General features: G+C 41.6%; 2 protein-coding genes across 6 annotated transcripts in view; both read left to right on the forward strand.

Moving 5' to 3' along the window:
* Positions 1–7,973, forward strand: part of LOC120804635 (kelch-like protein 20) — a 44,093-nt gene extending 36,120 nt beyond the window's left edge. For all 5 annotated transcript variants that reach the window (XM_040154109.1, XM_040154108.1, XM_040154111.1 and 2 more), the window contains 6 exons: positions 927–1,110; positions 3,070–3,213; positions 3,747–3,880; positions 5,162–5,373; positions 6,005–6,111; positions 6,937–7,973. In XM_040154109.1, coding sequence (XP_040010043.1) covers positions 927–1,110; positions 3,070–3,213; positions 3,747–3,880; positions 5,162–5,373; positions 6,005–6,111; positions 6,937–6,994 — 839 coding nt within the window. In that variant the 3' untranslated portion in view covers positions 6,995–7,973. The remainder of the gene's footprint in view (positions 1–926; positions 1,111–3,069; positions 3,214–3,746; positions 3,881–5,161; positions 5,374–6,004; positions 6,112–6,936) is intronic.
* Positions 7,974–8,363: 390 nt separating this feature from the next.
* The window catches only part of kcnt1b (potassium sodium-activated channel subfamily T member 1b), a 64,207-nt gene continuing 46,363 nt past the window's right edge, over positions 8,364–26,207 (forward strand). Inside the window, exons 1-3 of the mRNA XM_040154113.1 lie at positions 8,364–8,415; positions 11,823–11,874; positions 12,709–12,876. Coding sequence (XP_040010047.1) covers positions 11,831–11,874; positions 12,709–12,876 — 212 coding nt within the window. The 5' untranslated portion in view covers positions 8,364–8,415; positions 11,823–11,830. The remainder of the gene's footprint in view (positions 8,416–11,822; positions 11,875–12,708; positions 12,877–26,207) is intronic.

Below are 26,207 nucleotides of genomic sequence, written 5' to 3' on the forward strand. Positions count from 1 at the left end.
CATGTTGTCTAATAAAGAGGGGGCTGTCTATGACTACAAATTAAAATGGTAAATAGGGGTGGAACCCTCAGGGCTAAAGCAAAGATAAATTTAAAACATACAGACGTGAAAAATTAAAGGACACACCTCAATAAATGATTGGGGGGAAATAAATGCAAGTGCTCTCATGCAGGTCACAAGCTGATGTGAATCAAATCCAATGGCCTTCACGGTCAGCAGATCTCAGCCCAACTGACAAAGAATGAGAGATTTCGGACCAACGCGTTAGACGGCGCTCTCCACCACCGTCATGAAAAAAACAAAATGAGGGAATACAGTTTAGAAGAAAGGCGTTCGCCCCTCCCGTAGAGCTCCAGAGACTTGTTACTTCTCTGCCAAAGGGCATTGAAGCTGCTCTGGAGGCCCAACACCTAACTAAGACGGTTGATGTTGGTTTTTCCTTTAATTTGTCACCCATCTGTGGATTTGCTGTATCATGAATTACTCATAGTTTTGAATTCACTTTCATAACAACTCTGTCTGCCAACGATTACCATGGAAACCAGTCAAAACAGCCCAATGTTGTTGGATCCATGCATAAAGTTGCCTTGTTTACTGCTTCCACTGCATTTAGAGAAACAAGAAAAGTGAGATATGATTCTTTTTTTAAATGCCTGAAGATGAAGTTCTGTAGAAGAAACATCTTCCTTTTCATAAAATTTAAAATCTTTTTTGCTATGACATTTGACACTGACATTTCTTTTTGCAGTTTTTAGGGAACCTTTTTTTTCTGGGAAAATCATTGAGGTGCAAAGGAAGAGATTTATTTTCCTTTTATGGCAGCACCATAAAGATAGGCGTGGTGCTCTCCAGCGGAGGGGAGGCGGTAGGTACGTTTTGGCTGATAATTGGAATAAAATAACGAATTCCCTGTTTTGTTTTCGTAGTCGGGGGTTGGACCCAGGACGACCCATCCTGTTTGGTAGAACAGTTCTGTCCTGAGTACAACGAGTGGAGAACAGCAGCACGCATGGTCCACAGTCGTGGCAATGTGGCTGTGGGCTCACTGGATGGCATGATCTACACAGTGGGTGGTGGAGATAACGTCCGATGTTACAGCAATGTGGAGAGGTGAGAGGCGGTACAGTATTAAATCTCTTTTTACTAAGAATTCTGCATAGTGGTCTTATTTTGGCAGCTATTTTCATCCCGAAATGAAACACCATAGAATAACTTCAAATTTTCCCACATGGTATTATCACTGTAAAACGCTTTAATGCAAAAGTTTTCTCGCTGTAAGAACCTCACATCAACAATTGAACAAATTTTTGTTTTTTTTGTCACATGCTCCTTTGAATTCCATGTTCCAGTTAAATCAAACATCAAACTGCCAATTTTATGGTCGTAATTGAAATTGTTTATTTTGGTTTATGTTGATTTCCTGGTATAAGCTGATTCAAACTTACATGGGCACAGCTCTAATGAACCATTTCATTACCTCACACTGGTTACTACAGTGGGAAACTACGTATGTAAGCATGTCGGAGTTGGGGTGACAGTTGTCTCTTAATTGGTAAGAGCTGCTTGACTCTGATAGTCAGGGTCTTTCAGAGGTTCCTCCCAGGCTGATCTGAGGAGGACGAAGTTGTGTAAATGTAATGTAAATGTAAAGCTGCCATGTGGAGATCAAGAGCTTTCAGTCAGCGACTTGTGGCCCTGGCGTTGAGTGGTGGTGGTGGTGGTGAATGTGCAGTGGCGTGAGACCACGTAGGAGCTGACCAAAGGGTACGGTCCAAACTAGGGAGTCATTTCACATGGAAAACCTCCGTGCTACTGTTTGTATAACTTTATTTTAACCAGGAAAGGGGCCTCACTGAAAGTGTCCCAACCAAGATAGCAGCAGCACAGTAGAACAACATAAAGTGCACAAAACATGTGACAGAGTTCCCACTTCAGTAACTGTAAAATCATCCCTGGATATAAGAAAACATCCACATGTAAAATGGTTTTGCCAATGAAACAGAACAGATATTTTTCACTATACACAGAGGAAAACATCATTCAGGAGGTATGTTATGTAACCCACTGACTGGCCTCTTTGCAATACTTGTGTCTTATACACTATACTTTATCACTAGATTTGTCAGAGGAAAGAAGCATTTATTTTTATTTGTTGGTGTTTTTTACGGCACTGAATAATAGAGGTCAGCATTAAAGGAGAAATTAGATGTAGACATTTTGCAATTAAACATAAATTGTAACCCTAAACCATCTTATTAGTGAGCAATGGACCACCCAAAATCCTCATTTTACAGGATTTCCATCATCTACTCATATTGCCTGGCTGTTTATTCCTCATAGGCAGAGAAAGCCAAAAATAATTCACACACACATACACACACACACGTACTCTCTGCTTTTCTGTTCCACATTTTCTCCCGATTTCTCTCCCCCTACTCTATTAGATGTCTCAAAGAAGCTGGCTCTGTTCCCAATTCCCACAGTCACTCCTTAACTGAATGCCAGCCAGCTGACCCCTTATTGATCACCCGCGGCTGGCTGCAGACCAGTAGGGACAGACCTGCTCCAGACTGATCTGCTGTTAATGGTCTGAACCAGCTAGCTCTCATTTTGGCTACCGGAGTGCACCTAATCTTTGAGGGGTGGTTGCAGTGCTGTTGTGACATTTTTCTGACGTCCCACTCAAGCAAAAATTTGCCAATTAGAAGGGAGTGCTCTTTTGTTCTTTTTTTTTTTTCCCTCTAATGGCCTTGAACAGAGAGGAAACCATTATTAATGGCCTTCCAGTGGTGAGGAAACACTCAAATGCTTACACAGATGGTGACACAACTCAAATACTTTCTCTCAGTGTGAATGCGTGTGTTTGTATGTGTGTGTGTGTGTGTGTGTGTGTGTGTGTGTGTTCTTCAAAAGCACACAATGGCAAACATACAAAACACTTACAAATATGTGTTTTCTATGAAAGCTTGTGTCTGTGTTGGTTTCTACCTAAGTTGTTATTACCAGCAGCTGATTTTACCTTCCACCGACACTTTCAACATCCCAACTCCTTGACCTCCATCATGGCAGGTACATCCCGGACACAGACAGCTGGAGTACAGATGTAGCACCCTTGAGCAGCCCCCGTAATGGAGCGTGTCTGGTTGCGATGGATGGATACCTATATGCCATTGGAGGACACGATGGCATTACTGCTATGAATACTGTGGAGAGGTACTATAGCATGGTTGCTGCTGAAGATCAATATCTTACATAATTAGCTGTATGTAACTTTAAAACTATTGTAAATAAATGAGACTGTGTTCAAGACATCTCAGTGTCACTTTTAACACCACGATTTATTATTTTCCCCGTGAAATCCTGCAGTCAAAAGGCTTCTCTTTGGTTTTTTGCAAAGAAGATGAACTTACTTAAGACAGATTTTCCTAGGACCATCTGCTATTGTCCTTAGCTTAGTTTCATTTGAAGAAACTTCCTTGTTTGTGCCTTAAACACAAAAATGTACCTCCTTTTAACAAAGAACATAAAATGCAAGTGGAACGAACAGGCTGTGTCTTACTGTACATCTAGAATGAAAGATATAATGATCTTAATTACCTGACATCTCACATTACTTTGACGGCAATCTGAAGTGGCTGACTCAGAGGAGGGATCTAAGAAATGATTCTATGAGTTATGCAAAAACATGAATGAACGGCACCTTATTTGTTAGATTGGTCTTACTAACCTCTGTTTCATTGTTCGAGGTATGATCCAAAAATGAACACATGGAGCAAACAGGCACCAATGCTGAGCAGACGCACCAGAGCAGTGGCTGCTGTGCTTGAGGGTCACTTGTATGTGATCGGAGGGAATGATGGTGACATGGCTCTGAGCTCAGGTGAGAAATGTGATTACAAATAAAAGGCCGTCTTTGAAACTAAACCTCGGGCACTCACAAATTCAGTCAATGTCTCATAAAAGACTGTGACAATTTTGTTTTTTTTATCCATTAATCTGTCAATTAATTTTCTGATTAATCAGTTAACTGTCGAGTCTGTAGAAAGTGAGAAAATAGTGAAAAAATGTCCATCATAAACTTCCAGCGCCCAGTCTGAGTCTGAGTGTTTTGTCTGACCAACAGCTCCAAAATCCAAAGTTATTCGATCTACAAAGATATATAACAGCAAATCCTCACATTTGAAAAGCTGGGGCCAACAGATGTCTGGCATTTTTACTTTGATATGTAAGGATTAGTTGATTCTCCAAATGGGTAGTGATGAATTTTTCTCCAGTCAACTAATTGATTAACCGACCAATAGTTTCAGCACAATTTCCCGTTGGAAAAATCCTAAGTTTAATTACATGCACTTATGTTTAATAGTCTATCAGTGCTTGTTAAGTGTTTATGTGTTAATTCGACCCGTTACGACCGGCACATATTCTACAAAGTAGCGCATCTTTATAAACAATAATAAATGAAAGAAGCTTAAAGTGACATTGATCACTTATTTATTTAGGAATGCTAATTACAAAAATTTAACTGTATTTTATGAATTGGCTTGTCCCCACTATTACATGAAAAAGTCCCAGCCTTCTTTGTCAGCTTTTGAGCAGTAGCAGGACTTAAGTCACACATAATGGCTAGCTTGACCTATCCCACATTCACTCAGACATACAAGGGTACAAACACACACACACACACACACACACACACACACACACACACACACACATACAGACATATAGACAAATACACATCCTTAAGCCCCTTGGCGTTGCCAAAGATAAACAAGGGTTATGTTGTACTGCCACTGTCAGTATTTCAGTCTGTGAGAAATGAACGTAACTAAAATTCCCACAACCTTTCCTGGCTCCCATCAAGTGCTCACAAAAACGGTTGAATCTGACAACATTTTTGGATCATTTAAAAGAGACTTTTATCTAAAAATAAACAGACAGTATATTCATATCATTGTGGTCCTGCTTTCTGACAGACATTTTTACCTTTTTAATGTTCTTCTAAATTTGCAATAGATCAATATAACCTGGACATTTTTAAATATAAATATAAAAACTGCCTGTCTGTAGGGTACTGTTACTCATACAGTGTGTGTAGTTGTGTATTATATGGTGTACATGGCCTCTTCTGACTTCTGCTATCCTCCAAATGTTCCCCTAGTGGAGCGGTACAGCCCTGTAGACGGTATCTGGTTGATATGCGCCCACATGCTGAGTCCCAGGGAGAATGCTGGCTGCACCGTGTACCAGGGACAAATCTACGTTGCCGGGGGCAAAGACAAGCTCAACCTGGAGCTCTGCGCTGCGGAGAGGTTTGACCCCGACACCATGAGGTGGTCGCCGGTCAAATGCATGAGGAGCAAGAGGGACAACGTGAGTAATGGATGACTATGACAGATCAGATGTCAGGGCTCTCCTCTTATTTAACGTTTAGGGTATATTTACATACAAAGATAAAAACAGGAAATATGGAGAGAAGCAATATGACGAAGGAAAGGACATACTTTGTCTTTACAGATTGCTTAAGATTTTTAAGTGGAGGCTTAGGGTCTCATTACTATCTTTGGATCAATCTAAATGTTTTTTTGTCGTTGTTTCGTATTGTATCGTAAGTATTGGATAATTTAGCATTTTGACATGATGATTGTGCAAGATGAAACATGAAGGGATCACCAAAGTTATTACAAGTTATCCCGAGGGGGCCATGAGTGCCTGGACCAAATTTCATGAGAATCCATTCATCTTTTACTGAGAACTCTCACTCAGAAGCCCAAATGTCAACTTCATAGTGATGCTAGAGGAAAATCAGCGGGAAATCATTCAGTCTGGACCAAAATGTTGGATCGACTGGCCGACATTTCCATCCAATGAGCTGGACTGTTTTGCAATAATGAAAAAATAGTCAAAAGACCATGTCAAATCTATTTCATTTAAACGAGTTTGTTCATACCTTTGATTTGTTTATAAAACTCTCTTACACTTACTCTTGTCTGTCATGCCTCAGATGTCCCTTGTAGTCTTCAATGGTGCCTTGCTGGCTGTGGGAGGCTCTGATGGTTTCACCAATCTGAAAACAATAGAAGTCTACAGCCATGAAACCAACACATGGAGGTGAGATGAAAACCAATGCTGCGACATTCTCGATGCTGCTCAGTGCTCATTGCTGCAGTGGTTTTTGGGTTTTTTTGTTTTTTTAGCTGGACTTTTCAAATAATGCCCAATGATTGGGCTATGGATTGAAATGAATTGTGCTTAATCAGTTAGCAGTAGGGAGCCACAGTGTGGAAATGTATTTGCAGGGAAACTGTTTAACTGTAGTTTAAATGCTGACACAACAAGGCGCACAGTAGTACGAAATATACAATATATTGTATGCATCTAGACATGCTTTCAGTATTTTAGCAATAGGGTTAGAGTCTACACTGCGTTTTTAATAACAGAGAAGGATTAACTAAGTAAGAGTGAGTTGGAAAACAACTTTATGTATAATTGGATCATGAACACAATAGAAGGAGGAAGGAAGAAAAGAGGAAGAACAAGTTTGAATAATTTGCAATGACTTATTTACAATCATATTAATAATTGCTAAAAAATGATATGACGAATAAGGAAAGAGAGAACAGCTTTATCATCCATTGTAATTACTTCTATTCACTAAAATATAAATGTAACATTTAATGTAATAAATGTTATTGATTACTGTCTATCTGTCCATTATGACACAGCTGTCAAATTAATTTCAAGCCGAGGACAAAAATACTACAAGTCAAGACAGTCTGTTGCTTACAGCCAGACAAATACTGAGAGGCACTTTGTGATTCATGCACTAAGCTCTATGTACGGCTTCTATATATTATATATGCCTTCAGGCTGGGTACTGCATCTGAGTGCTTCACTGTCTGAATGCTACTGTTTCCCCTCTCCATCTGTTTTTAGACACTTTGGAAGCATGAAGAGCAAGCATCCAGGGGGGAGAGTGGCTGTGCTGTGCTGAGACTCAACAAATGCTCATATTGTATGAACAGGGCAAAAGTTTGAGAGAGAAATAGCTTAATGGATGTGTGCCGGGCTCCAGGAAACATGGTGACACGGTTCAAGTAAGGCAGCATAATGGCTGAATAATAAAAGAGTTCGCTCCAAAATGAGACAGCCCTGCATTAGTCGAAGCTGGCAACGGCTGTAACAAAATGACGGTGAGCATTCAATTAAAGAACATTATAGGCTACCAGGTTGCCATTAAAGTTATGCGTCCTTTTGTGTCTCTAGCTCACAAAACAGACCTCTTTTATAGAGATAAATAAAATAAATTCCAGGTTGCATTTTCTTTCCCTATGAACGCATCAAATTTTGGATCGACAACCTTCAAATACAGATTGAATATGGTACTGACATTATGTTAGACAAAGATAATCACGGTGTGGAACATGACAAAGTGATGTAGTGTTTTAAGGGATAGTACATAAGTGACACTTGTAAATACTGTGATTTCATATTCATTCATGATTGTACTGAGTAAGTATTAATATGTAGTAACAGCCATGAGGATAGGACGAACGGCGGCAGCAGCAGCATGGATTTAATGCAGGTATTTGGTTAAAAGAAAGTTCAGGATTTGGACGTTTAAAAAAATACTCATACAGTAGGTTACAGGATAACTGTATGAAGTGGTCATTTTAACCTGGATATATGGTACAATGATGCTTTGAAGGTGAACAACTTGGTGGCAGAAAGTGTACTGAATGTTTCAACCACGGCTCCTTTAAATAACATAGGGATGCAGAGTAATGATGTGTGTTATATGAGCCTTCTTGCTTCAGTCAGTTTGAGTCATCTGGGAATGTGTTTATATTTAATCTCTGAAATGCAGAGGTTAATCATATGACACGTTTTGTTTGTGCATCGGCTCCTGCGATTTTCTGTGATGCCATCGTGCAGGGAAAGACCCACAACAATGAGTGTAAAACAGACGTCCCCCATCCTCTTCCATCATTTAGCTCGTGTAAACATTCACACACAAAAAAAAAAAAAAAAATGGGTTGTGCGATACGAAAATCGGCTGGATCAAGTAGTGGAAAAGAGATCTGTGGGAATAAAGATGCTGAGTGAGAGGAGCCAGTGAGTGCGATTCTGACTGCTGGCATGGGAAAGCATAAGTAGCTGTGTGGGCTTTAAAACGATGACGCTCAGAGCTCGTTCCCCTGGAGAACAACGGGCTGAAATGTGGAGAGGCTGAGCACACGGAACGCGCACACTGCGACGCGACTTTCCCGGAGACACACACGAGCCGTCGGGTTCCCCCCCCCCCTCCCACCACCACCACCACCACCTGTGCCTCAGGTGCATGCAGAATGAATTTTTTTTTCAATTTGAGGGGGACGGTTGTGAGGCAAAAAGCAGAGGAGAGAGATTTCGCAGGTACGTTTTAACAGGGAAAAAAAAAAAAAAAAAAATTCCATACGTTGTCCGGTAAGATATTGTGAATTTCAAGAAGTTGCCGAGACTTTGCATGTTGTGTGTTCGCGATCATTGATGCTGGATGTTGGGAAATTGTGAGAAAAGTGAATAAAACGACTTATCATTCGGGTGACTGGTGTGGTCCAACGCCAGTGCAGTGTTTTCGGGGGGAGAAAAAATGAATACACGGGCTCATCCAGAGCCGTGGTCTGCCAGAGGCACTTGTGCTTTGAGCGACTGGTACGTACCTGTTGTTGCTGCGCCGGCTTTCGTTGGCGTCGGGCACAAGTACGGGCGGCGGGGCCAGCAAAGTCGCGCTCTCTACCTCTTGCCGCCGGACGACTGTGGCTGACGAGGACCGGCGCGCGTACGCCGGCCCCGACACCGTCACTTTCACGCCGTGACAATGCTTATAAAGCGGTGGGAGCCCCGTGTTTGCCTTGACGTAAAGCGTGGTTTTATTCGGCAAATGGGTTGGACAAAACCCCGACGACGTACCAATTGTAAGATTTATTCATTTCACTAAGAGACCTTTTTTTTTTTTAACGTAGTTATATTCATAGTCACCTTTCAGCCTCAACACGCATCGGCTTCCCAAGGACCAAGGTCCTCCGGTAGATGGCGAGGGCACCCGTCGGTGACTCGAGGCCGACAAAAAATGAGCACCTGCTCTCCTCCTCCTCCTCCTGCTCGTTCCTGTGGAGGAGAGGATGCCGGCGCTGGCGGCAAAAGCACGGCAAAAGCGACGGCGAGCGCAGCCCCCCCGTTTTGGCCGCGCCGGCCACCGTTATCTGGCAGGGGACGGCGACGGAGAAAGCGGCGAGAGGCGGGGCTCAAGGTGGATTTTAAGACCCGGCGTCGCGAGCTGGGAAACGGCTGCGGATTGCGGGCTAGCCGGGAAAAGAAGGAGAGGGGAAAATCAAGTTTATAATCGACAGCATTGGACTAAAAAAAAAAAAAATAGAATAAAATAAAATAACAGTTCATCTTTCTTCCGCCAAGAAATGTAGTTCGTCGACAGTAGCAAACAAAGTTGTTGCTAAGCGACAGCGAAGTCTCGTCATCGGTTGAGTTTTCGGGTTTAGCGCATCGATATTTAAATTAACCGTCAGGTGTGCGATAAATTACGGTGGTTTCGTGGGCGTGTCAGCCAATCAGAGCCGAGGACCGGGGACTAATTTTTCCCTCACGAACCTTCAATAACCCAGAATGCCAGTCTCCAGACAGCTGTGCAGCAGTGGCAGGAAGCTAGCTTGAGCGCTACCAGTTTTTTGTTTTGTTTTTTTGTTTGTTTGTTTTTTTGGTCACCAAGCGGCGCTACAGTGGACCGACTCGATTTAGGTGGACGCTTGAGCTAACTTTCGCCGGACCCCCCCTGTTTGCCACTTGACCGCTCGATCCGACGTCCCTCCCCTCTGTACGCGACACTCTCCGGTGATGACAGAGCCGGCGCAGGGACGCGTTGATGGCAAACGTCCTCTGTCGCACAGGCAGCGCGGTATGGACAGTGTTTGCAGGTCCTCTAAACCGTACCTACGTTTACGATGATGGGACCTCGGTCGGCACCGGGGACACGGCCAGGTAAACGAACTTAGCAGTAAGTCAAGCCGAGTGGCCTTTGGTCCTTCGGGGAGCCTGACTTTACTCACAGTGTCTGTGGTGGTGATTTCTAAGTTTAGCTACTTGCCTTGTGTAGCTGAATAATTATGCATCTGTAAGCTATAACATTGCTATTCAAGCTGAAGGGAATTGGTGTTCGTGTTACTCTGAAGTGAACTCTCACTGACTTAATATTGTGTTACTTCAATGATATCACTAAGCTTGTTGTACAATTTTTGTTATATTTTCTATATTTTTTATACAGTGTGATGCTGTAGCCTAACGTTAATTCTTAGCTTTGCAATTGTTTTTGATTGACGTTGAAACTGTCATGACCCTTTTCTAAGAGACCAAAAGTGACAATGCTCTAAAATATGACTAGTAAATAAATGTGAGTGTGCAGCCTGTTTTTTATGCATGAAAAGTTTTTTTCTTTTTTCTTTTTTGTTTGTTTATTTTCACGGTTTTGTGTTGTAATTTACAAACTTTTCTTTGAACTGATGTGTTTCAGAAATAAAACCCTTGTCCAAATGACATTTATTTTGTGTAACCAAAAGGAAAACCTACAGGACACTGTCGGTGTTCAGATGAAATGTTTAATTGTCGCACATACATAGAACGGGGATTGTAATATTTAGATAATGCTGATGGTTGCTTGTCTCTCTATTGTAATATCATGCACCGTAAGCGTGACATCTTCCTTGGGCCTTTTTGTAACACATAATTTTGAAGAAGACTGCAGATTTTCACAGACCCTATTGCCAGTTTTGATTCTGTTTTTTTTTTTTCTCACTCTGGGCCCTCTTCCTTATTTAGAGACAAATTTTATCTCTCCCCCGCATGAATATTTCCTTGCTTGATCTGCTGTCTTTGGTCTGAATCTGTGGTATTCTCTGTATTAAGTGGAGACAGTATCTTACTGCAAGTCTGTTCCCTATTATTGTGCCTCATCCATTAAGTCAGCTCTCAAAGGTTGCAGACTCTATATTTATAGGGGACAAGACTTATTTTACTCGCATGGTGGAGTTAGTTATCGTGTGTTTGTTTGTTTTTTAGCTTTTTTACATTTTAAATCTTGTCACCCGGTTCTCCTTAACTTCACCTTTTTCTTGTAAGTACAAGACACATTGAGGACAGTGTGTTCTTTACTCTTCTGCACTCACCTACTATATTGCCCCCTTTTGTTTCCCCTCCTCTTCTCACCAACACACTCATTTGTTATCCCCCCCCACTCTCTCTCCCTGTCTCTTTCTCTTACGCCTGTGCTTTCAATGTTAATCAGGGAGAGCATGTTCCTGTTTTTTTTTTTTTGCCTCATGGGCAGAAAATGGGTTTAATACCGCCTTGATAATAGGATCCCTCCTCACCATGGCTGCAAAAATTAAAACCTATACTCTAGGGTGGATTCAGTAAAAACATAGCTAGGTAATAGATGACCCACCTGAACCGCTAATCTCCACTTTATCAAAATAAATACTATAAATAATAAAACGCCATCATTTGGGCATGTGTGAGACAGGCAGCATATTAATATTAAACTGTCCTGTTGCATTAAAGCGTGTCTGTGTAATCCCCCTCTGTTTAAAGAGCAGCACTTTTCAGAGGGCTCGCTGAACTCTGAGAAGAGTTAAGCAGAGACACAGGCAGTGAATGTAATCATATTACATCCTCTCTTAAGTCCTCAAGAGGTGAATTTTTAATAAGTGGGTTTAAACTCTCTCCCTCTCTCCCTCTCTCTCTCTCTCTTTTGTCACTCAAAACCCCACAAGAAGCAGCCATGAGCCCTCCGTGCCAATCATCATCGAGTTCCCATGGTGACAGGTAATTTTCTGAAGCACTTCATTCCCCTACATGTGACACTGAGTGACATGGTGGGAACCAACATACATACACCCACACCCATATGTAGCCAGTACTGTGTGCAGTTGACAAAAACAATTGCATGCTCAATTACTGTTATGTACAAGTAGGTGGATCATGTTTTAATTTTTGTCTCTGTAACAACCTGTTCCTGAAAGTGTCCACTTTGATGGTAGAAAATTGTTTCTGTACTTTAATAATGTATGTGATTATATATGTTAATTTTATTTTGTTAAATAATACATGATGCATGGGAAATAGGGCAATTACATCCAATCATGGTTCAGACTTTCATGCATGACTTGCTTTGAGTCAGAAAATCAGGTCCCTGTTTAGCATTTCTTTAATAAATCACATAATTTATATTGTTTCCTCAGCTGTGTTTGACGTCGTAGACAGAACAGCATAGGAGTTTGACTAGAATCTTCAGTCAAGTGTTTGTAGTACTCAGATGACCCACAATGAAAAGTGGCATCTGGGGGTCTTCAGTATAACATATGTCATAGTCCACCTGAACATTGATTGCTTTCATTGCGGGCGGTCTGCTCTTGCAGCAACCCTGTAACTGCCTATAGATTTCCCAGAAAATTAAAATTTCTCCCCAGTAATGGACTTTTCATTCACTGTCTTGTATTCACCGTGTTTACATATGATATCAGGTGCCTTCATTTTGTTTCTGCTAACTTGGAAATTGTTCTGAAATATGACCATTGTAATGTAACAGGCCCTCATAGCAAAGCAGTGCAAAAGCTGGAACTCTGATGTGCAGGTTCTGCTCTTCCTCTCATCCTTCAGGGCCTCTACTGAGACCCTGCAGAGGAACAACAGCAGCAACTCTGGTGTTATTCTGGACATCTCAGCTCTCAAGATGGCGGACGTGGATTCAGAGGTGCCTCCACTTCCACCTCGCTACCGCTTCAGGGACTTGCTGCTGGGGGACCAGACATTTCAGAATGATGACAGGTAGCATGAAAAACACTGTTACTGTACAGTTTTTATAATATGAGAGGCTGTCGGTGGATTTTCCTGGAGGGGCCTTTCTGTTTGTGTGTATGTATGCATACATACATCTACTATATGTTTAAAATCTCCCTAGATATTTGAAACACTGTTGTTAATGGTTAATGATGGTCCACACATTCCAGGAGTTACATTTATGTTCAGTGTTGTAGATGACAATGCTTTTCTCCAAGCTTCCTTGTTTTCCTACATTTCCAACAGTAACTTCTCACAACAACCCCCTAGAGATTGTGGCGGGACTTGTGTTTAGCTGTTGGATTGATGTGTAAGTGGATAGGTAATTAGTAATGCAAAGTACATCACAAGTATTGTTGATGTGGTCTTGATAATTTAATAAAAGTAGATTTGAGATTGCGTTTTCCTCTTGCTCTGAACTCAACGTGAAACAGCCCCTCCCTTGCGCCTTGGCTGGTGTTACAGTCACTAGAGTGCTAAAGTGTTCGGGAGTCTCCAAAGAGTTCAATTACTGCTGCGGTTGGACAGGCAGACCAACAGATGCTGTTTGCTGCCCAAGACGGGAAGAATTAGCCGAGCATCATCCACAGCCGAGTACAGTGGAGCTCTCCATGGTGCTGAAGTGATGCCATCTCACTGAAGGATCAGCAGCAGCAGCAGCAGCAGCAGCAAGCAGCAGTGATTTACTAGAGCGCATGGAGAGTACTGCTGTATAGCCTTCCTGTTGCTTTGTCGGTATCTTTGATTTAAAGTAACATGAGACTCTTTACTTGTACTGTATCACACTGCCAGCTCCAGTTCACATATGTTTGTTAAAGGATCTTCTTAAGACTGTGCTGTAAACTGTTCTAGTCCATTCATTTCGGCAGCTGCCTATAGCCTGAGGGTGGTTGGCATATCAGACGCTGTTGACTTATAACCAGGCAAAGATTGTTGCCTTATGGAGCGAGGTTAGCAAGGTTCTCTTTTACGAAACCGGATAAAGGAAAGGAAGTGGTCTTGGCTCAACTGGAAGGGTCATTTCATTCAAAAAAAAAAAAAAAGGGAAATTACCCCTAGTTATATCTTGCCAAGCAGATGCTGTAGTCGCAGTTTGATTTTCTGAGGTTTTGAGATATCCAAAACTGAACCCCTGCCTCCCATAGAGTCCTCACTGTATTGACTTGTCAACAGACAGCACATTGTGTATGTTATCGCTCAACTCCAGGCTGTTGATTGTCAGCAGCATTTTTCAGCAAAGAGTCGATAACCTTCTGTGGAAGTCTTTTGTGTTTTGTGATTAGCTCATTGACCCAGCCATCTTGTATGAATGGAAATCGAATATAATTGTATATGAAAGTAAATATGACATTCTGTTCGCCACCATACTCTTTTTTTTTTTTTTTTTTTTTTTTTCTGGTCACCCCCCCCCCTTAGGCTCCCTGCAGTAAATTGCCGTCAGTTTCTTTTATATCGATGCAAAGCCTTTTGTCTACATATAACATTTACAGCAGTGGCCCAGTAGTTGACCATTTCCCTCCAAACAGGGATGCAGTGATATCTCGGTATTCAACTACACATGCTTATGTCTTTGTCTTTGTTTTTTTTTGTTTTTTTTTAGCCACATGCCAGTATTGTCAGTACTGTTGACATAAAGGATAACAAATGGTTTGAGCCAAAGACAAATAAAGTAACACTTGTTCATGGTAAAGATTACACTACATATAAATTACATGGAAATGCAGTCAACATGCAGGCATTAGGTTTATCTTTCCATAGACTATCACATGTATTCTGTGTCATGAAGACCTTGAGACACTGAATTACGGCAGTCAGGTTGCTTGATTTTATTCTTATTTCTTTATTTATTTTTTGTTTGCATGTGTATTCTTATTTGAGTGTAAGTGTGTGGTTGTGTGTGTTTGTATGCATGTTTCATCCAGTAGCTCCCCTGTGAACTGTTTTTCTGATCACTATTCAATTGCTAAGGGTAATTAGGGCTTGTTGCTGGGCTACCAACACATGTATGCCTAAACTTGTCTGTGTGTGTTTGCATCCAAATATGTCTGTGTGTATGCTCATGATATGTCTTGTCACAGAGAATATAAATCACAGATCCTGCCATGTGAAACACAGTAGCCTTTCTGTTATTTTGTTTTGTTTGTTTTTTTTGTTTGTTTTTTTTTCAAAACAAATAACAGCTGTAAACGGCAGCTTTTCAGACACATCTCTGAGCAAAATGTGTATTAGGAAATGAATAAAGACGCAAAAGAAGAAAACACCATTACTAATAGTGTCATACACCAGTGTACAGTAATTGCTGGTTTTCTGAGCTCTGGAGTGGAAATGGAAGCAGATGATGTCCCTGGGCTTTGGGGAGGCTCTATTTCGTGGTTGATGATCTTCTGCCTGCTCATGGTTTGTGATGTTTAATTATTTCCTGTGCTAATGCTTTGTCGAGTGTAAAGCCTCAAAATAAATTAACCCCTAAAGGGAGAGCCGGATTCCCCCTGCCCTGGTGGCCTTATGCATCTATTTCCTTGCATCTGTCATATTGGGCTATGAGAGTAAAAGGCATTGGGTTTAAGTGAAGGACTCAGGCAGTGATAACTCACCAAACGTAATAGCATTGTTACAAATACAGTTTTACCTGGTTATCAAAATGAAATTAAGATTTAAAATAACCTTTTTTGCGCTCTAGAAATGTCATTACTACTGTCCACCACATTGAAAAACTCAAATGAGCACAAACATGTTAATTACAGAATGTCAAATTGTAATCAGGAAGTAGCTCTGCAAAAAAAGTGTGTTTATGGCAGCCAATCTAATGACACCTGTTTGTTTTCGCTATCAAAAGGGAGTGCGGTGGTATATGTATATTTAGGAAATTGCAATATTGTGATAACCTGAATTTGAAAAGAATTGAGAAGCTGTTGATAGATTAGGACATTCCTGTCTGGTTGTTTAATCTAGCAAATGAGATACTTGAAAAATCAAAGTACTTAATGAAATTAATTCAAAAAATCACACACAAATCCCATATCTGCAGAAAGCGATCTTGCTCATTGATTTGCAGCATCGCCCAAAACGGTCTGATTCAGAGCTTTTCAAAAGTTTTTTGCTTGAGGCAGCCTCTCATCACAGATTGCAAGTTGTAAAGAGGAAATTTGAAGGGTAATGTTCACTTTTTGGTTTCCATTTTAAGAGAGGCCAAAAAACTTAAAACTCGTATTTCACAAGAAAGAAGCAAAGTTTAGAGAAAAGACAGAAAAATACACATAACTTTGTGGAGACCAATGAAGTTTCTTTTTTTATGTCCTTCTGTGATAATCATCTCGCAAAATTCCTCCTGGGCTGTCATTATATCCAGAGTTGGATGTCAGAGTAATGACGGCTTGACTGCGTGGGTGCTGGAGAGGTGCAATCATGCTGAAGTCATGGGTCTGACAAGCTGTGTGTGTGTGTGTGAGAGTGAGAGACTATTGTCTGCGCAGATGTTCGTTTGTGTGTGCTCTGAATGGCTGCACCTGTGTGTGTGTGTGTGTGTGTGTGTGTGTGAGAGTGAGAGACTATTGTCTGCGCAGATGTTCGTTTGTGTGTGCTCTGAATGGATGCACCTGTGTGTGTGCGTGTGTGTGCGTGTGTGTGTGTGTGTGTGTGTGTGTGCACCTGTGACTGTCTGATTATGCATCCGAGTGTGTGCATGTGGGTTTGTTTTGCAGTCTGTCAGCCAGCGGGGGTAACATCAGAAATAGAAACAAGACACCAAACGCTTTAATACATGCCGACAGGGTTGAAAACGGACAGAGCAGCAGGGAGAAAATTGGTTCCATCTTTCTTTCCTCCGCATGTCTAATCTTGTTTGTTGGGGTTTTTCTCTTTTTTTTCTTTTCTCCTCTAATCAAAGCAGGACGCTGATGGTAGTAATGTCAACAGAGTGAGCAGCGTTAATTGGTCACTAAATCAACTCTTAACACCTCCATGTGAGTCAAATACTGGCACTTGGAATGGTGACCCGGCACTGAGGCATGTTCTGTTGTCGAGCAAGAGCTAATGTCAGAAATGAATCATTCAGTCATCTTTCTGCTAAAATAAAAATAAAAACTTTTAATGTCTGATATGACAGCTTGGTACAATCATATATTTCTGATTTTATCTAGATTGATACTGATATATTTCATAAACCCAAGTTGTTGTTGAATTTTCCAAGGCTACAGGGTTCCCCTGACAGTATACAGCTGGTCAAAAATGTCATGTTTTCATATGAGGAGAGAGGTTGCATCTCTGGGAGGCCTCATAGATTTTTTTTTTTTTTCTGTCTAGATAGATATTGCAGAACCAAAGGGCTGATGGTGAGATGGAGAACAAAGACAAAGAGGGAGGTGAGGAGCAGAAGGCACACAAAAAACCCAGAGGGAGGGAGGAAGGGAAAGAGGAAGAGGGAACAGATGACAGATAGGACAGAAGAAGGAGGAGAAAGGATCAGAGAGAGAGAGAGAGAGGAGGCAGATGACACTGATCTGAAGATGATTATGAGGATAATTAGGTCCAGTAAGTCATGGAGGACAAATAGCCTGAGAGCATTCAGACTGAGTTCACTCTGCAGGCTCAATTCCAAATTCCTGCTGATTTTAGATTTAGAACGGCAATTCTTATTTATCTGATACCTGTATAAACAGAGAGCGGCAACAAGACTAACATATACAGTTGTATATGTTACAACTGTTACATATTACAAGTTGTTGATAGCGACAACTGATAATTTTGCTGGCAGATCTTAGCTCCATGGCTTGGTTGAAAATGCTGTCTACAGTTGACTTGTTTTAAAACAACAGTTCTTGTTAAATTAGTCTTAAATATGCACTTAAATAAGCTCCATGTCCCAGGCAAAAAGTCAGCATCCTCACCAGCGGATTATCCATGTAATGATAAATGAAGAATGAGTATTGCTCTTACATTGCAGCATAGAGCTAGTTAGTCCTAGAATTATGTGCATGAGGAAGAAAATCTTTTTGTTCTATCATATACTTGAAATAAGTATCTTTTTACTTTTTAACCTTTTATAGAAAAGTCTTTTAGGATGAGGACTGACCAGTGAGTTTGGCAAATGTCACCGTATCTTGGGTAACGCTGGGGATTCTTGAGTGGGAATTTTTCTCAAATAGAATAAAGAGCAGGACAGGGAGCAGGGTTTTTTTTTGTTTTTTTTAAATCTGCAACCCCTCAACCTAATTTAGTCTCAGTTAAAGGAGGAAAAAACAACTTGGACACCATGAGACCTTTCACATCTCAAGTTGTGACTGTAAAGTTTCCCAACGTCATCTCACCTAAAAGTCCTGTGTGCTTGAAAGGACAAGTGTTCCGCTTAACATCCAGGGCTTGCAATTCAGACCATAGTTGGCATTAGTCACCACCATCAGTAGACTGGGTGGGCGAGACTTTAGGGCCGCTAGACCTGTTCTCATCAGCACCACGGTGGCTGTGTTTCGTTAGCGTGCTGTCAGTTTCAGGATTACTCTGTGTCACAGTGAAGCAGAGGCCCAAAACATGTCATACACATTCTGTCTATTTTGTCACATTCTATGGGGAAAGGTTTCTCAAAGGATTTGTGCAGCCAGTGACTAGAAACTGCAATTGGAACAAGTAAACTGTGAAAATGAGAGAGAGCCGAGGCATTGCATTCCTGAAAAGCTCAATTTGGTCGGGGCTCTATTTCAGCAGTTTTTTGCACAGATTTATTTCCCCTTAACACAGTAATCAGTGAAAGTGAAACAACGTGCTTTAAGCTGAAAAAAATGGGTGTAGCTCTCCTAAAGGGCTTTTATTGGTCTTCATATGAAATCACTTGGAACATTACAGTGGCTAAGCGCACATTCTCAGAGGGATAGATTAAATGGGACGGACAATTAAAGGTAGGCTGCAAAGCGAGAATTATCCAGGGGGAGGGGAGGGGATCGCTCAGAGAAGAATAAGATTTCCCTCAGAATTAGTTTCTCTTCTGGGCCACTGCTTCTCTGTGCCAGGAAGTCTGTGGTGCGTTTGCTGTTCAGCCCCCCCTGTCTTGCCAACTTAATTAGCGTCGGTGGAATTGGCTTGTCAGACTTTAATAAACAGATGTGATGATGGAGACATTTGGAGGAGGTTGTGAGCACCGTAGAGCGGTTTCCAGGGTTGCGGGTCTGTGTGAGACACATAACATCACATAGAGGACTATTCGGGAATCACAGAACACAATTACTTCCGGTAGTTCAGAGAATTTAATCAAATATGTGAGGCCTAAATACTGAAGCTGCATTAGAATTATAAAATATGTGCTTGGTTTTGTAAACAGTTTGCACAATTTGAGCCTTTGATCAGGATAATCTTAAACACGAATGAATTATCACTCTTTAATGTCTCTTACATGCATTTGTGTAGTTGTAAAAGTTACGAGAAGATTTGATTTGTGGTGCTGTATCTATTTGCCCGTGTGATTTTCGCCTGGCCAAGACAATCAGGGAAAATGTTTCATAATCAGTGTAGCTGCTGTGGTTCACTGATCACGGCTTTGCAGCATTATTTTAGTGAAGAGCCCAGAGGCAGCGTTTTCAAATAATTCAACTGCTTGCCAGTCTAGTGATTTTAATTTCACCTGTCTGTTTACTTAGACACTCTCTAGCAATTATCTCTCTGTTCATTTCAATACAGTCTTTGTCATTCTTGTTTTCAATGAATAATAAAATATGCCTAATTTCTAAATGTTGTTTATATATGCCTTTTTGTACATGTCAGGGTATTTTAAGACATTGATATAGAATTTGCGTAGTACATTGAACTCTAATCAGCTGCAAGTGTTGTTGGCTTATCCCTCTTGTCTGTTTCTTATAGGTAGAGCTGGGATATGTATAGTGTACCGTATTGATTATATTATCAATGTTGTGACAAGGACTTGAAAAGGTCTACTGAAATATGTTATTGTGTATTCCTGGTCTTAAAGGCTGTGTTACATACAAGTGACATACATTTTTGAGCTTACTTGGCTGCTTTCTCAGTGAAAGGCACTATGAAGACTCTAAACACATTACTAATGATTTTCTTATGACTTTCAGTTAGAAAATAACACTGAAATTTGTAAGCCTGATATACGTTCTCGTCAATAAAAGACTGTGAGACATTTGATAAGATGTAGTGGCAGAAAAACACAATTTCTTCCAAGGGAGTATCCCTGATTTATGAACGAAAACCTTACCCCGTCCTACCTCTTGTGGGAGATATTAAGTAAGGCGGCCATTATTCAAACTGTTCCCCATACAAGGATCAATACAGACTAGACTGTGAGTTATTACTGAAGAAGCTGAAACGTTCCTGCTACCATCAATTATGAAATTTTGCAGCTGTTCCCCTAGTTTAAAAAAAAAAAAAAAAAAACTAATATCAATTTTACATCTATATACATGAGCTGATTGGTACACCATCATGCTGGGAGCAGTTGTTTTATTCATGAAACTGCTGAACATGGCCTGTTTGTCAGTAATGTGGCCTAATAAAAATGCCTGTGTATTTTCAGAGGTTTCAAAGGGAAATTGTAGGATCTCAGGGGGGGAAAAAAAAAAACAATCAAAAAATCATATTCAGCAGTTTATCTGGAGGCATGGAGTATGAGTAAGTGCTGCACAAAAGTAGTATTTGTTTACACTTCAACAGGGACTCTGATCTTTTTCAGGGCACATAAAGGAGATTAAAAGAAATGATTAATGGTTCCAAAGACATTTCAAGACTAGATGTTTTTTTGTTTTGTTTTGTTTTTTTTATTTCAGGTGAACAATTGACACCAGAAAACTCGCTTTGCACAAGTGAAGATTCCCTCAGACATCTTCGTTTTTCAAAGAGAACATAAGGTTATGACCAATAAGTGGGTAGTTGAACCTTTTTTGCATGATAACAACCTTTGGCAAAACAGCAGTCAGAGAGCAGAAGTCACCCTGTGAATGCAGTGCTTGAGTGTATGTGTATGTGTATGTGTATGTGTATGTGTATGTGTATGTGTAAGCCTGCCAGTGGCATTGGCTAGACTGCTTCCTCCTCTCTGGCTATGTTGTGCACAGGCAGACAGCTCGCCCACAGCAGTGCTAGCTCACTGCCTTAATCTGTTTTGACAGAGGAAGTATTATTACGGCTCTCAATGCCTATCTGCAGCATGGAGCTGAAGTGCACCCAATGATTTTGGACGCTTCAGAGAGGCCTGGTTGCTCGCCGACACTTTCTTAAATTATCTGGTCCATCGCCGCCTTCGGTATCTTCTCACAGGCAGAATGTAGCTTACAATTTAAAGTCACGTTAATAAGGAAATCTGTCACTTTTTATGTAGTTAGCTACATCAAACCTATCCACATTTCATGAATGGCAGCTGTAAGAGATCTTGTTAATTCTGTTTACTGTTTTAAATCCCACATCAGGAACACATTGTTGAGTAATCCCTTATCGCTCCTGTGGCTTTTTCTGCGAGTGAACAACTTTAAAATTTGTCGGCAGTGTCACTGCCGCTGTCACGATACAGCGCGGTGTTAGTTTATCAGCTCTGTCCCCAAAACTCATTTTCCTTCCCTCCGCTCTTTTTCGTCTCAGTGGCCGGAAGTTACTCATCTGGCAGAATCTGGAATTTGTTCAAGTTTACGTGCTAAGGATTTTCAGAGTGGAATGCTTTACCAGCCCTAGCCAGCACTCAGCTAATAGGCTGTTTGTTTAGTTCCTCGCATTTTGCTTCCCTCTCAACATCCAGCTTGGGTCTGATATAATGTGTGTAAATATTCAGCTGGAAATCTGAAGCCACTAAGTGGGCTGATCACGCTGCAATGATTTCGGAACTCTCTCTGGCATCTATAGTAGATTTGGTTTTCTGTGCCTATTTTTTGCTCCATTTAAGCATAATATATTGTATTTTCCCTCTGGTTGGGATCCAGGTTCCACCAGCGTCTGTGATATACACCTGAAGCATGTAAAGGGTGCGAGCAGCTCGTTCGAGGATACTCCATTAGTACGACCTCACAGGAGATAAAATCCGGGGCTGTAATGCTATCCGTGTCATTAGATATAGAATACATTAAGCCAGCACCGGCTGATGCCTGTTCTATTGTACAGCATGTTTTTACACTAATGCTGTTGACAGACGACTCACACTTAGCAGTTCTCTACTTCACCACATAGCGTCTCTATGCTCAAATCTGTCCTCCTACCCCTGTTTCTGCCGCTGATGAACTTATCTGCGTCCCCCTCCCATATTTTGATTCTCTTTCTCAATCCATTCTTTTCTCTCTCTCTCTCTCTCTCTCTCTCTCTCTCTCTCTCTCTCTCTCTCTCTCTCTCTTTTTTCATGACTTTGACCATTTCCTCGTAATCAACTGAAAACCGCGCCACACACCCACTGGCGCTCGGAACACAGGCGCAGTCTCCTCCAAAGCAGATTTGTCTGTTCACATGATTAAATAATGCCACAATGATCACTGACCAGCACATTTCCGTAAATGCATTACAGCTTTAACTGCTGGATAATGTTTGGCAATTAGGATTGGAGTGGAGGTGGAGAATACCCCTATCATTATTTATAAAGAGGAAGTTGACTTAGTACATACACCTAACCTATTATTACCAATGTTGTGCTTAGACTATATACCACAGCTGCACACACTGACATTATAAGGCCAATCAGACCTGTCTGTTTTATACTAGGCACCACTAAGCTCCTCTACAGGAATACAATCAGGATCAAGTGGCTTGTATTATGTGTTTCCTGAATGCATTCCTAAATGAGGCTTTGGCTCCTCTGGCTACACATACATACACACATACACAACTATAGACGTATACACATATTAGGGAGGGGAGATCACTTCCCTCCCTCAGACCTGATGTGATCTGAGCGTTGTCGTTTTCCTGTGGAAAAAGGACACAGTGACAGCTTTAGGTGTGACGTGTAATTCTTCTGTCAATAGTCGACATTTTTATATCAGTGTTTTTGTATTTGCTGTGTTCAAAGGTCCTTGTTACCGTTTTTTTTTTTTTTCATGTTTTAGCACTTTTTTTGTTTTTATCATTGTGTTGTCATACAGTTGTGAGCAGATTATATTATATTATATTATATATAATATATATATTATATATATTATATATATATATATATAACTTTCTGAAATTAACTGTGTGTCTCATGTAAGTTGTCCTCCGGGTGTGTCATCTGTTTCCATGCGAACCAGCAGGATCAGGCCGCGCAGTGTTTGTCTAGGCCACCTGCTCATTTGTCTGTGGTTTCTCGTTGTTCGTTGCCTCGTGTCCGCGGTCACAACGATAACAACAGCTGACCGAAGCCGAATAATGAGGATCTCTTGATAGTGAGGACGGTTTGATTTTTGGCTTGATTTCTTTCTCCCATTCATCCCCATTTCAATTACTAAGATCAATAAGCTTGAATGAAAACCGAATTTGTGGTCGACTATCATCCGAATCTTCAGAAATCACTTTCGAGGGACGACGACCGGGCGATGCACTGATGGACACGACGAAGGTGAATGATTGCCACGTTGTCGTGATCGGAGGGAATCGCGGATCGTTACGTTTGACCACCTTAGTTATGTAACCCGTCGGGGAGCCCGTCGGGTTGGCCAAGCGGCTGACGTTACATCGTGACGACGCGTGGATCTTGCAGACGCACGGGGACCTCACACCTCCATCGGGGATGGAGGAGCGCCCCATCACCAGGAGACAAACCGATGCTCCCCTCCGTGAGTCTCAGGACCCCGTGATGCGGCAGAGAGGGAGACGCTCTCCCTCCGCCTTCGTGCAGCACCAGTGAGACTGGGACGCGGTTTTTGCGGCGGCGTCGGTCGCTGACTGAGCCTGTGCTGACGGCGGGAGGAGGAGACGTATTTTGCCGCTCTCTGCGGGAGGTAACGCTCGGGAGGCAGGGAGCCATGGCGGGCGCAAAGCTGACGCCCTCGCCCTCGGAGATCGACCCGGACGTCAAGACCGAGGTGCAGAAAACCCCAGAGCCCGCCTGGGTCAACGCTTCCAACCCGCTCCGGACCACGGGCTCTTTCGGGAGCGATGCCGGCCAAAGGTATCTGCTGCACATCCGCGCCAAAGTGGCGGTAATTTTCCTCACGCAAAAGTTACCCCTTGGTCAATATTCCACAACCAATTAAATCTAATCAACCGTACACTGATATTTCTGGTCGTGTGAGTGACATAATCGTTACGCACCGGATGGAAGAAGCGATATTTTTGCCCCATTGGGGTTTTTAACGTTAACGCAGCCCGTGCGTCTGTTTATGAGTCGGGTCGGTTTCATGTCAGACGCTGCAGCTGAACGTTTGCAAACGCTCCTGCAAAAAAGTCCCTTTTCTCTCAGCGTCACTGGGATGCATTTAATGGCTGCAGTGGATAGTGATTACATAATTCAGTGGATGCTGCAATCCCATTACAATTTTATGAATCTTGATGTGTTTTTTTTTTTATGGGGTATTAAAAATCTTATAACACCACTGTATTCAAAAGGTGAAGTTGTTTTTGATATGATACAATCAGATTGATAACTGTATTAAAAAATGCAAACCACGGGAGATTATGGTGACATGCTTTTATTTATTTATTTAATATTTTGATAAACCTGTGTGTTGTTTTATTTCAGCACGTGTCTGCACAGCTCTATAGAATCTGCTTGTAAACTCCTCTGTGAGAGCACTCTCCTACCATTTGGTAGAAAAATTAAATTGTGGTTTGTGCTAAATGGGCTGAACCTGTAACAACTGAGGGGGACTTTTTTGAGAGAGAGAGAGAGAGAGAGAGAGACCAAAGAACTTGAGAGCTGCAGATTGGCGCTCTTATCGGCCGGTTATATGAGGTTGGTTTGGCTGAAAACAGAGAGTGTGCTTGTTTGGCAGTGTTTCAGAAACCACTGCAAAGCCAACATGCTGGTGGTGCAGTGTGTTCTGTTCCTCAGTATTTAAAGCACACACTTCTCCTGTTAATATTTATTTGAGGTCATTGACATATTTGGGGAATGTTTGTGATCAGAAATTCAAATGTACTCACTGAAACATGGAACATTTGCTGTAGCATATGATTTTAAAAAAATATATATATTTTCACATTTGATAACACAGCAAGTGGCATGGGAAAAACAGTTAAACGCATGTATTCCATAAAAGGGGGGGGGGTCTTTTGCAGTTGCAATAGTGTGAGGATGTTTTTATCCCAAGCACTTTTTTTTTTTTTTAAGTTTGCAAAGGGGGCACTTCTCAAATGTTGTTCATCCTGCTAAACTTTCTGATGTTACTGATTACGATGATCTTGGTTGGGAAATGACAGCATAGCTCAGAGCGATCTGCTCAGCAATTTCTCAACACTAACAAGAATTACAAATAGCGTAGTTGTTCAGCCAAGGAGGCAAAAAAGGCTGATGACTAAAGTAAAGATGGTAATGAGTTGTAGCTGCACCCAACTGCTGACTTTTGACTTTTATCTCAACGCTAATGATGAATGTCGGTGTGAGCTTTAGACAACAACAATCCGGTTCCTGTTAGCTATTGTCGGCAGTCAACTAGTAGGATGTTTAAATGGATTTGCAGAATGTATATAGAGAGCATAACAAAACACTAAATTCTACTGATAATGATAGATGTCACCAGAGATGATCAAGAGAGGTTTAAAGGTTGACATGAATGAGGCGCCTGGTCAATACGGCTAACACAAACCAACAAGAATAGGAGTGCCCCAGTAGCCGAATGGTTACAGGGCATAACTGCAAGGTCTGTCCACAGCTCACAGTTGAGGTGGTTGTAGTGAAGGCTGCAGAGCTGTTAGGGCGAACAAAGTCTTAGTCTTACAAAAGTCAGTGAGTCAGCTGACGGCGGACAACTGGTCATGTTTACTGCCAGTTTCGAGAAATTGAAAAATATTGCCTGTGGGATATATTTGCAGTGTCAGACCATTTGTATGGGGAGCTAATTAACGATATCTGCAAATGGCTGAAGCTGTAAAACCTAATGCAACATTGGGCCAGTTGCCCTTGGCAACCAGATAAGGACCACTGTCAGCCGTTTAGTGTGGTTAGGTTGCCACTCTTGGGAAAAAGTTCTGATATGAATAAATGTTTTCCCGGGATTGTCCTCCTGTCACATTACTGTCTTTCAGAAATTACAAAACTGGATATATTTTATTTCTGGGATCCGCAAAGACTCCCCTGCAGGTTGACAGGATGTTGTCAAGAAGACCTTTCGAGGCACTGAAATGTGATTAACATGGGATTTGTGTCCAGTAAGAGGATGTGGAGGGAGGAGGAGTGAGAGAATCAATAATCTGGCCCATCG

Source organism: Xiphias gladius, chromosome 19 (assembly GCF_016859285.1).
Source record: "Xiphias gladius isolate SHS-SW01 ecotype Sanya breed wild chromosome 19, ASM1685928v1, whole genome shotgun sequence".
Lineage (NCBI taxonomy): Eukaryota > Metazoa > Chordata > Actinopteri > Istiophoriformes > Xiphiidae > Xiphias > Xiphias gladius.